This window comes from Oryza sativa, chromosome 12 (assembly GCF_034140825.1).
Source record: "Oryza sativa Japonica Group chromosome 12, ASM3414082v1".
NCBI lineage: Eukaryota > Viridiplantae > Streptophyta > Magnoliopsida > Poales > Poaceae > Oryza > Oryza sativa.
The window spans coordinates 10,945,284-10,956,864 of NC_089046.1; the positions used below are offsets into that span (position 1 = coordinate 10,945,284).

Here is an 11,581-nt window from a genome sequence, read left to right on the forward strand (position 1 = left end):
TTCAAAGATATGATCACAAATATAAATTCAGCATGATTACAACAGAAGATTATATTCCACAGGGCATGTGTTTCTTTTTGTATGATTGAGCAGAGGGAATAATTATAATTAGCATACATAATTAAAAGGCAAATTTTGCTACAGGACATCGCGATTGTGTGTATTTAGCTCAGGGACACCGCGAAAGTGAAGCTTTGGGGAAAGACATCCCATAATCGTGGTTATTTGCTGATGGACACCGCGCCATCTAGCGTAGACTTGCCGTGCTGACGTGGCTGACGGGAGGCTATTTTTTGACGCGGTCGGACGTAAATACCCCTGCGCCTTATCTCCTCTTATCCACTCGGTTTGGCTCCATTCGCAAGCAGTACCGGTGAATCTAGCATTGTAGCTGGACGGCGGCGGCGAGGATCGTCTTCGTCAAAGGCGACGACCGCTTGAAGTCGGCGTGGTCCCTTTGGTAGACGCGGTAGGGAGGGAGCTCGTTGGCGGCGACGATGTCTTCCGCTTCTTCTTTCTCACGTGCTTCTTCCTCTCGGGTTCGTCGTGATTCATAGGTTAGTGAGTTGCCTCTTGTGAAATGTCCATTCTGCGAGGGCGATTCAACGGTAGTGGAGCGGACATGCAAGAAGGAAGAGAATTTCAACCGCAAGTTCTATCGATGCCTGACCGGACAGTATGTAAGTTGTTCTTTGCAATCCCCAATTTTTCTAGGGTTTGAGTTGAAATCGAGTTTGTCATTTGATAAGCTGTGTGCTCATTGTTGTTATTTTCAGACAAGTGCACAATGTAAGTTTTCATGTGGCAAGGGGATTATGCTGTTTGGTTTGTGAAGGAAGGCTTCCTTCATGGATGGACAGATTGTAGTGCTCACAGGACAGAAGATGATGTCCCAAAATTAGTGAAGGCTTCATTGAAAGGACTACATGATGGAATTGAGAAGATAAGATGTGAGATGAAGGAGGCAATGAGTAGAATTTGTATGTTTGGGATTGCATTTGTGAGTTGTGACTGCTTTTGTTATGTTTGTTGCCATGAATGTAATGAAGTAGGACCATGTAATGCAGTAATGAGATGAATTGTGATGAATCAAAATTTGTGCACTTAATGTAATGAAGTAGAACCATGTAATGCAGTATTACAGGAAATATTTGTGTTTGCCCAAAATTGAGATGTAATGCATGAAATATTTGTTGTTGACATTTCAGAATCATATGGCATATGAAGTAGCAATTATCTGAATAATAACAATTCCTCCATTTCAGCAATAGGACTTTCATAGATAGCTGAAGTCATGTCTTGCAACATATACATAGGTAGCCAAAGTCAAGGCTTGCAAAATAAGGGATGTCTTTCAGCTGGCAATTTCACATGTACACAAAAGACAAGTCTTGGTACTACTTCAGCTGGAAATTTCAACAAAATAACCTACTCTAATAGCATTGGATTACAGCTTCTTTGCTGTCCTGGTATCCACAGCCTTCCTTTTGTTGGTTTTAAATGGACTTGCATGTACTAGGGATGCAACACTCCTGCTCCTTGTAACTGGTCCAGGGTTGTCATCCACCTGCATAGCAACTTGAGCGATCACCAGCAGCAACAGCATGGGCTTGATCAGCAGCAGGGTCAACACTAGATGGGGTTTGATCAGCAGCAGGGGCAACAGTAGATGTGGCTTGATCAGCACTATCAGCAGCAGCAGTAGGAGGCCTGTGAAAGAGATATTGAACAAATATTTTAAAAAAAATGGCAACTGAAAACTTGATCAAAACATGACACACTTACATAGTGTTGTTACCACCAGTAGGCACTTGTTCAGGCTTGGATTTCTTCTTTCTAACTCTCTTAGGCTTGGGTGGAGCTGGGGGAGGGGCATCTGGATCATATACAGGTTCATTGCATGTCTTTTGTAGGTGGCCAAAGCCATGGCACCTCTTGCACCTCCTTCTTTTCTTTCCTGAACCACCTTCTTCAACACCAATGAACCTCCTTGTTCTAGGTCTTCCAGCTGATCTCTTCAGTATTGGTGGCCACATCTTGAATCCAGTGTCTACTTTCTCCCATAGGCTCTTGTCTGGCATTGGAGGCACAGTTGTGGAATAGGCAGCCCTGAACATGCCACTGAATAGTAGGGGCTGACATAGCCTTCTAGCTCCACTTCTCTCAGGGATCCAATAAAAGAGATGGCATGCCTACATGGGAGGCCTGTTAGCTGCCATTCATTGCAGCTACATTCTTGTTTGGTCAAGTCCACTGTGTGTCTCTATGTTGTCAAATCCCTGTTTGCACCACTGACTTCACCTACAAATGGCAGACTCTTGTGGTGATTGTAGTTGAGATTCCTACTTTTGTCATGGAGTTGCTTCATTACATTTCCTAGGATATTGCCTTGCAGCTTAAGAGATAATATGTGCCTTGTACACATCCTCTCCATGATCATCTGCCTAATCTTGTCAAGCAGCTCAACTACAGGTCGTGACTTCTCTAGCCTAATCTAGCTGTTAAATGTCTCTGCAATGTTGTTTGTCACATAGTCACACTTAGATGAAGTGGAGAAGCTAGACCTTGCCCACAAATGCTGATGATTCTCTTCAATCCATTGCATTGCTCTTGGGGAAGCCTTTTTCGTGATATTAAAATGCCTGTCAAAAACATCTTTCCTATATGCTCTTGAGGCAAGCCACAGATTTCTTTCAAATACTTCTCCATGGAATCTTTTCTGAAAATTCTTGTACAAATGCCTTATGCACTCTCTATGCTCTACTCCATTGTTGAACACCCTTGTCACTGCAGCATCTATGCCCTTGCCTGCATCAGTAGACAGTACTAGGCCTTCTGGAGATCAAATTGCCTTATTCAAACAAACCATGAACCATTCCCAGTTTTCCTTTGTTTCATATCCAAAGACAGCATAGGCCACTGGGAACATCCAATTGTGGCCATCTATACCAATAGCTGAAGCCATCTGTCCTCTCCACTTGCCTGTTAACACAATTGAATCAATGCCTAAATATGGCCTGCACCCATTCAAAAATCCATCTATACAAGGCTTCAAAGCAACAAACATCCTACTGAACCTATGCTTCTCATTGATCACATCATACTCTATCTCCACTATACTACCAGGAGATCTCTTCTCAATCTCAGCTTTAAAACTATACACTACCTCAGCTTTGCTCCCAGCCACCAAGTATCTCATCTAAAGCCATCTGCCTACCATCCCATACTACATAATATGACAGGGTGATTAAATACTTCTCCTCCAAAGTCTTCTTGAGAGCAGCAACCCCTATGGTTGGATCTTCACTAACCTTGTTGATAACCCTGTCCTTAACCCAAGAATTGTTGGCCATGCAATTATTCTCCAATTTGCCTGTGCTAGCACACCTATGCTCATATGGCATCTTCTTTATCTGCAACCAAAAAGGGACAGTAAACATCCAAACCATTATTCAGTTGCAAAACTTAAGTGACAAAGAAGTAAAACAAAAGAGCTACATACCTGCCAAGTTCTACCATCTGACAACCTAGAAGCATGGATACTCCATTTGCACTTCTTTGCCTTGCAATAAGCTCTGTATCTTGTGGCCTCAGAGTAGGGAACTGCAAGTTCAACCTCTTTCAGGACAGCATATTGTCTCATACACTTCTTAAAACAAAGTCCATCCTCAAAAGTAACACCAACTTCTATCCTTGGATTGTCTACATCAGTTATATGGATTAGAAGCTCACAACCCCTATTATCATTGACTTCTAAATCATCTACTGGATCATCATTCTCTTCATCACCATCAGATTCCTCAGGAGTGTAATCTAGATCATTAGCCTCATCATCTAACACCAGCTCATTGTAATTCTCCCTCTCATCACTAACTCCTACATACTCAACCTCATCAAACTCACCCCATGGATTTGGATTTGGCATTGATTGATCAGTAGCTTTGTCCCTAGACTTGCTTTTTTTTTGGTGGGAACCTTTTTTGTGGGAGCATCTCTAGTAGGAACATTGTCAGCCTGACTTGCTTGTGTGGGTAAAACCATACTCAGTGGAACAACTGTTTCAGCTTCATCCACACAAGACACAGTTTGGGAACAAGGCTCACTCACTGTCACTTGCAATGGAAGCTTCCTAACATCCCAGTATTGGTTAAATGCCTCTAATAACACAACATCATAACAAATTTCTACATCCCTACCCACTCTCTTGTCCCAGAAAGTCACTGTAAGCTCTTGCGCACTACCACGAATGATTTCATCATCCAAGTCCTTCATCAAATCTATCAGCATACGGTGTCTTTATCTACAACCCACTTATGTGAAGATGAAACATGATAATCTTGGCTACCATTATCCATATACTCAACGTAAGCAACAACCCTAACCACAACTCTGCATGCAGAGTTCGGATCCATCCTACAATGCGATGGCAAATGAAGAGAAAAAGGGGATCCCAAATCAGCTCGACCAAACCATGCATCCTAATCGAATCAAAGAGAAGAAAAACGAATCAAAGAGAAGAGGAATCCAAACTTACCCTTTCGGAATCCATTTCGGCATCGGCGGAGCTGCCGCCAGCGCAGATTCCACCGCCTCCTGCGACAGTGAAGCCATCACCGCCGGTCAAACTTGCATCACGTCGGCGACAATGCCTGGGAACAGCCAGTATCGAGGGCGACAGAATCGGTGGAATAGGCACTGTATCGGTTGAATCGGTAGAGCTAGGGTTCTACCACCCGTACTGCTTGCGAATGGAGCCAAACCGAGTGGATAAGAGGAGATAAGGCGCATGGGTATTTACGTCCGACCGCGTCAAAAAACAGCCTCCCGTCAGCCACGTCAGCACGGCAAGTCTACGCTAGACGGCGCGGTGTCCATCAGCAAATAACCACGATTATGGGATGTCTTTCCCCAAAGCTTCACTTTCACGGTGTCCCTGAGCTAAATACACACAATCGCGATGTCCTGCAGCAAAATTTGCCTAATTAAAATTGAAAATTGAGTACCAAGATGTGCAGGTGACAGACCAAAATATTCAGGCAGATAATTTTGGCTGTCGCCATTTTAATTCTTGTAGCAAACCGAAACTACTGATTCTCCTTTACTTGTATGATTCCTAAGAATTTTTTTTATAAGTTCATACAATTCTATAATTGAGATGTTATGAGCGTACTATATCAATGATAAAACCAATTATCCAACTTCAGAAAATCATAAGATCCTCCAACAACATGATGATTACTACCGTCAATAAATTAGGTACCTGAATCTCTAGTATCCTTGAAAAATATACTTCACAATTTCATTACACAAAACAAATATTTTTGCAGTATTAGTGTACCAGTAAAGATGGCAACATAAATTATCTAAGCCATTGATTTACAAGGTCTTACTTCATCCGTCACATAATAAGTTTATTTTTATCTCATTTTATTTGTCCCAAAATAAGTTCACTTTTAGAGTAATATGCCACGGGGCAGTCCATCCGCCCGCCCGCGTGGCCAACACGTGATGAACCCGTTCCCGACAGCATGCATCCATCCATCCACACATGTGCGCTATGCATGCTCTAGTCGCCTTGTGTCACCAACGGGTGGGGCCCGCTAGCCGACGCCAGCCTCCACCTCACTGGTGTTAGCCCTAAGGCTTTAATGCGCAAAAATTCATTAAGGTTTTTCTGTTTATACTAAAAACCAAGTGAATCTTCTAATATTCATAACTAATTCATTCGAGCTCCGTGCTCATTCAAGTTGCAGTAAATTGATAAAAATGCCTAGAATCTAATTAAAATGGTCTTGTTTCCTTTTTCAGTAGTCTTATAGCTTGTTTTGCTTGTGTGCTTTGTTTGTCGCGTAGATTTCGGCCATTCCGGTCGACTATAAAGTTGTTGCAAAGGTTCTCATAGCACCAGAGCAAGGCAAGTCATGCGTTTCTTATTGAGCATATTGTTCCTACTTTGCAAATACCCCACTTCTATTTGAATTGCATTATTTTATAATGTCATGTGGGATGGCTTTTATGTACTTAGCCATAGCTTGACTACCTTGTGTCATTGATAACTTGGGAACTAATATGATTAGATGTTGATTTAGGAGATGCTTAGCCATACTTAGATCAACTATCACTTTGCGGAATCACACTAATATCTTAGATCTTGATTAATTAGATGCCATTGGACATGTACCACCATGGTACTAATTCAACTAAAATATGCCTAATGGTGGGCTGTGGGCGCATGGTTCGCTAGACATCATGGCATTTAAGGACCAGTTCGCGGCAAACCCTAGAAGAATTACCGTGCTTATCTAGCTCAGTTTTATGAGGATGGTGAGAGGCACACTTATGGCAAAGTGGCAGGTTTGAGAACCCTCACGAGTGTGGTCAATCAGATTGTAACGGCCACTATACTCCCTCGTTTTGGAAAAAACAATGACATTTGGGGAGTGGCTTAGCATGTGATTGATGCCATAATGCAAGGACGAAGATTCGATGGGATCAACCTCATGATGTAAGAGATAGCAATCTCCAAAGGAACCTTCGGGCAAGACATTTACTATGGTACATACATTATGACGTTAATCCACTCAAAGGTTGGCAATTTGTGTGGCCGTTTGACACAACACAAGCAATACAAGCCTCGCCTCCAAATTACTACTCCAAGGGGTGCTAGAGACCTTCAACTTTTAATCATGGGGAAGGATATACTGCGGCTCAGCATGCTATGGTCGAGTACATATGAACCATCCCACATGACATTATAAAATAGTGCAATTCAAATAGAAAGCAAGATATTTGCAAAGTAGGAACTATATGCTCAATGAGGAATGCATGACTTGCCTTGCTCTGGTGCTACAAGAACCTTTGCAACAACTTCGTAGTAGACTGGAACGTCGGAATTGCTGGAATCTACGGGACAAACAAACCACACAAGTAAAATATGCTATAAGACTACTGAAAAGGGAAACAAGACCATTTTAATTCGATTCTAGGCATTTTTATCAATTTACTGCAACTTGAATGGACTTAAACGGAACTTGGATGAATAAGTTATGAATATTAGAAGATTTACTATGTTTTTAATATAAACAGAAAAAAAACCTTAATGATTTACTACGCATTAAAGCCTGAGGCTGACGTCAGCGGATTGGAGGCCAGCGTCGGCAAGCGGGGCCCACCCCGTCGGTGACACAAGGCGACTGGAGCACGCGAGGCACACATGGGCGGGCGGATGGACGCATGCAGTCGGGAACGGGTGTACCACATGGCGCACGCGTGACGCCAACGCGGCAACCACGTTACGGCCAAGCAGGCGAGCGGATGTACGACCCCGATCTGCCACGCGAGCCATCCCGACCGGGAGGCGATGGCCAGCAAATCCTTATCAGCTCCCAACCGATTCCCGTTATGGAAAAGCCTCACTTCCTTGAGTTGATTGGTGTACAACTTTCATTCGGATTTTCCCCTCAATCATGAGGGACCTTCGGCATGATAATCTAAATGGACGTGTTCCTTGCAATTAGAGAACGCAAGTATGGTACCATAGGCCAAATCTCTATCATAGACTGTCCCGATGATTTCATCTTGATGAAAGAAGTGCCTCCAAGTCATTGATCAGAACGGGTTGCATCTATTAAAGAAAGAGGCAATGGCTTTGATGTTTGGAGGCGTATTTTGCAATTGCTATTTTTTACTGGTGAATAGAGCACAATTATTTTTGGTCAGCTAGATAAACGTTATTCATGGATATACCTTCGAAGCCTAAGATTTAATTTATTGGATGATCGTATCTAAATATATTTTATATATTTCACATACGCCCTTTTTATTATATTATTTATTTTATTCATGGATATATCGTGGCAACTAAATATCAGTATTTATCGAGCCAACTACATACGTTAAGATAAAGCAGTGGTTTTTGCTACACATTTTATAAGGCACGCAAGTGACACACATTTTATTCCGTGCCGATGAATATTTAGGGGCACATTTATTTCACACCATCCGTATATTATTATGGCTATTTATTTAGTTAATGATTTTATTCATCCATTCGGTCATCTCTATACAGTATATTACAAGCTAAATATTAATATACAACATATTAAAATCATGTTTAAATCATGGGCAAAATTGGTGCCAACAATACCCTCTTGGTTCTGTTGTCAAGAATTGAGTTGGCAGTAAGAATAGATGTGATTGCCTGGAATAAAGATAAAATAATCAAGATCATTTTTGCTACGTCATATTGCCAATATCAATGTACTTAGCAGACAAAAAGATGGAGGGCAACAAAAGTTTGAAAAAACTATTTGTGCCTAATTTGACCTCCATTTACTACAAAAAAATAAGGGCATTTTTTTACACAACTATTGGAAGTTATACTCCTTGGTTTTCCTTACTTGGTGGTTTTCACTACATAAATGGCTGTCTTAGAAATCCTGTAGAATGTAATATTTTGCATAATTTATCTTACACTAACAAAAGACAACATTGTTATATCTCAAGGTAGCGTTCAAATTTGGTATTATTTTAACATATATATATGTATTGGAATATTGGATGCATGGGGCCTCGATTCATCCAGTTCTTTTTTTCAGCATGGTTCAACATTTTAAAACCTTTTTCACAAACAGGGCTCTGAAAAGAGTTCTCATTGACACAACACAATCAAATCACTTGTGCAATTAGTTCAAAAGACAAAATCACTTGGGCAATTAGCACAAGTGTAAACTACAACACCTACATTTTGTTCTGTAGGCAATTAGCACGTCATGCATTTCCCACAAAATATGAAAGCTCACTGGAGCCAACAATTGATGCCTCGTTCTAGAAACCAGGTTGCCAACACAGCATATATAACACCCTGTTCGGAATTGGAACACAAGATTTTCACATAAGCCTGTCTTTTTTTATTCTTTTTGTAAATTTGAAGTGAAGAAAATTGGGATTGTCAGATGTCAAAAAGAAAGAAAAAAATATAAGAGACTAAATTTTGAAAAGATGTTCCAGCCTTCCAGGGCGTAGCACATGTAAGAGCCTGAGAGATTGAGTGTCTCTTGGTTGGTTTTCTGATGGTCAATTGCTGTCTATATTTCACCCAAATAAACCAGTTTTCTACCCACAAAGAACTAAAAAAGAAATCCCCATCTACATCATGAAAGCTCAACCAACACTAGGTTGTAGAGTCGCATTAATAATAGTCCAGCACAGTGGCATCCCAATTTTGAAGGTAACAAGAAGTTTTTACCACAAATCAAGAGAATCTCCGGCATTCAAAACGACGCCTAATTAGTACTAGAGAATTTCCAGCATTCAAAACGGCACCAAATTAGTACTACTAGCACCATTTAAAATCTAATTTACCCTTTAATCTACTAGCACAGCATTGCATTGTCTCCCCGATCAAAGCAAACAAATTTCAACCAATTCATCCATGGGATATCAGATAGTGTATTACTACCAGACTTAGCATCCGAATTCCGAACCGAAGATATCCCTGTTTTCCAAATCAAAGCAAAGCAAATTGCAACCAATCCATCCATCAGATCAGATCAGAGAGAGTATACCAGGCTAGGCATCCGAGCCGAAGATCTCCCGGGCGAGCCGCCGCGTCTCCCTCTCGTGCGCCTCCCGCCGCGCGGCGGGGTAGCCGGAGACGTCGGCGTTCGCCATCCTCTTGAGCCTCCTGATCTTCCTCGTCAGCTCCCTGCTCCTCGCCACGCCGCGCCTGAGCTCCTCCCGCGCCGCGCGCGCCTGCTCCCTCTGCTCCAGGACCTGCCGCCGCTGCGCCCGGGTGGCGGCGGGGAGCAGCGGCGCCACGAGGCGGGCCCCGATCCGGTCCAGCAGCTCGTCCTTCTCGATGAACTGCTCGAAGATGTCGTCCATCATGTCGTCCATCAGGTCGTCGCTGTCGTAGCCGACGCCGTCGCTGCTGTCGCTGTCATCGCTGTCATCGCTGTCGCCGCCGCGGACGACGACGGCGACATTGTTGGCGGTGGAGGTGAGGCTGGTGACACCGGAATCGGCGGAAGGTGAGGCCGGTTCCAGCGACATGGATCGATCTTGGAGGCGAGATCACAAGGATTTTCTTGGTGGTTTTGGGGAGGGATAGAATGGGGGTTTGGGTGGAGGCGCCGGGAAGGCAAAAAAAACTTGAAGAACGAATACTCGAATCGACGGCGTGGAATTCTAGGGTTAGGGGCCGTTGAGATTTATGCAATTCTCAACTATACATTTTTTTTAATAAAGTTACCAAAAAAATATCTATATTTAATTTGTTGTTAAATCTTGATAAATACATGATATTACTAAAATTTGATAAGGTTTATTTTAGCTATAATCTGAACAGACCCTTAGTTTGGGCTCGACAAAAATTTTACCCTAATATTTTCTTTTTCAATTTCAATAGAAACACCATTTAGATGTTCGGTTTTATGCCAACTTATTCATACCTTCAATATTTGGGTTCTATCTGGCTCTCAATAGTACTAAATCATTAATTTTGGTATGGCTTTCAATAGTACTAAATCATTAATTTTGGTATCATATAAATTTATTTGTATTATCAAATTATTTAGTGCTTATTCGGATCAAAAGATTCTTAAGAAAAGGAGGACATTCATAACAGAGAATTCTTGTGTAGTAAAAATTGAGGAGATATTGATTTCGTAGATAAACTGCAAAGATCCTTAAACTTATAGGGTGTGTTTGGATAATGGGAAATGAAGAGTGGGATTGGGATTGGGAAATGAATGAAGGGTTAGGATTAAATGGATGAGAGAAAATGAATGGTTAAGATTTAAAGAGGGGTGGGAAATCATTTCCCTTAGACATTTGCCAAACACTGCCATAGGGGTGTGTCATATAGATTTCTAAACTCTCAAAGTGCAGATCGAAGTTCCCGAATTTATCAAAGTGTGTCATTTAGGTTCCAAATCACCGTAGTCCCTCCAGGACCCTACATGGCGCTGACATGGCATATGCCACACGGATGTGACATGGCAAAATCTTGACTGAAAAATAGGACCCACTTAAAAATTTTCCTTTTTTTTTTCTTTTCTTCTCTTTCTTGTTGTTTCTTCTCATTTCTCTATGACCCAGCACCTGTGCGGTGGTGGCCTACTATTGCAATAAGAGGAAGGAGAAGAAAGGGAAAAAAAAGAGAATGAGAAGAAAAGGAAAAATAAAAGGAAAGGGAAAGAAGAAAAAAAAGGAAAAGGAAAAATTTTTTTATGTCTAATTTGTCAGTTAAGATTATATCACGTCATGTTTGTGTGACAATGCCACAACAACATCATGTACGATAGTAGAGAGGCTGTGGTGATTTGGGACCTAGATGACACACTTTGACAAGTTCTATGATCTGGATATATATTTTGAGATTTTGGGGACCTAGATGATACAACCTTATAAACCGCCCGTATACTTTACTAAAAAAAAATCTAACCTTACCCTTTTGTTTTAGTTCCCCTCGCGTAGGATCGAGGCAAATCAAGCTCTAATACCACAAATGCAAGGCTTAAGCATCATTAGGCTTATAGTTCTATATTGTTTCATATGTTATTCTCGTGGTTCATCCAAA

The 11,581-nt window shown here is 41.6% G+C and overlaps 2 protein-coding genes across 2 annotated transcripts; both read right to left on the reverse strand.

Annotated features, from left to right (window-relative positions):
* Positions 1–1,415: 1,415 nt before the first annotated feature.
* On the reverse strand, positions 1,416–4,064 carry LOC107278287 (uncharacterized). The gene is given in 5 exon segments (XM_026022258.2): positions 1,416–1,710; positions 1,786–2,119; positions 2,122–3,170; positions 3,172–3,413; positions 3,503–4,064. Coding segments are annotated over 5 exon segments (2,199 nt in total). The 5' UTR covers positions 3,926–4,064; the 3' UTR covers positions 1,416–1,559.
* A 3,955-nt stretch (positions 4,065–8,019) lies between these two features.
* On the reverse strand, positions 8,020–10,417 carry LOC136351087 (uncharacterized). Its single transcript, XM_066306641.1, has 2 exons — positions 9,567–10,417; positions 8,020–8,200 (listed from the first exon to the last, which is right to left on the reverse strand). Exon 1 carries the CDS (start codon positions 10,051–10,053, stop codon positions 9,571–9,573), a length of 483 nt encoding a protein of 160 aa, XP_066162738.1. The 5' UTR covers positions 10,054–10,417; the 3' UTR covers positions 8,020–8,200; positions 9,567–9,570.
* Between the last annotated feature and the right edge of the window lie 1,164 nt (positions 10,418–11,581).

Coding starts and splice junctions, on each gene's coding strand:
- LOC136351087 (XM_066306641.1), bottom strand. CDS start 10,053: ATGTCGCTGGAACCGGCCTCACCTTCCGCCGATTCCGGTGTCACCAGC.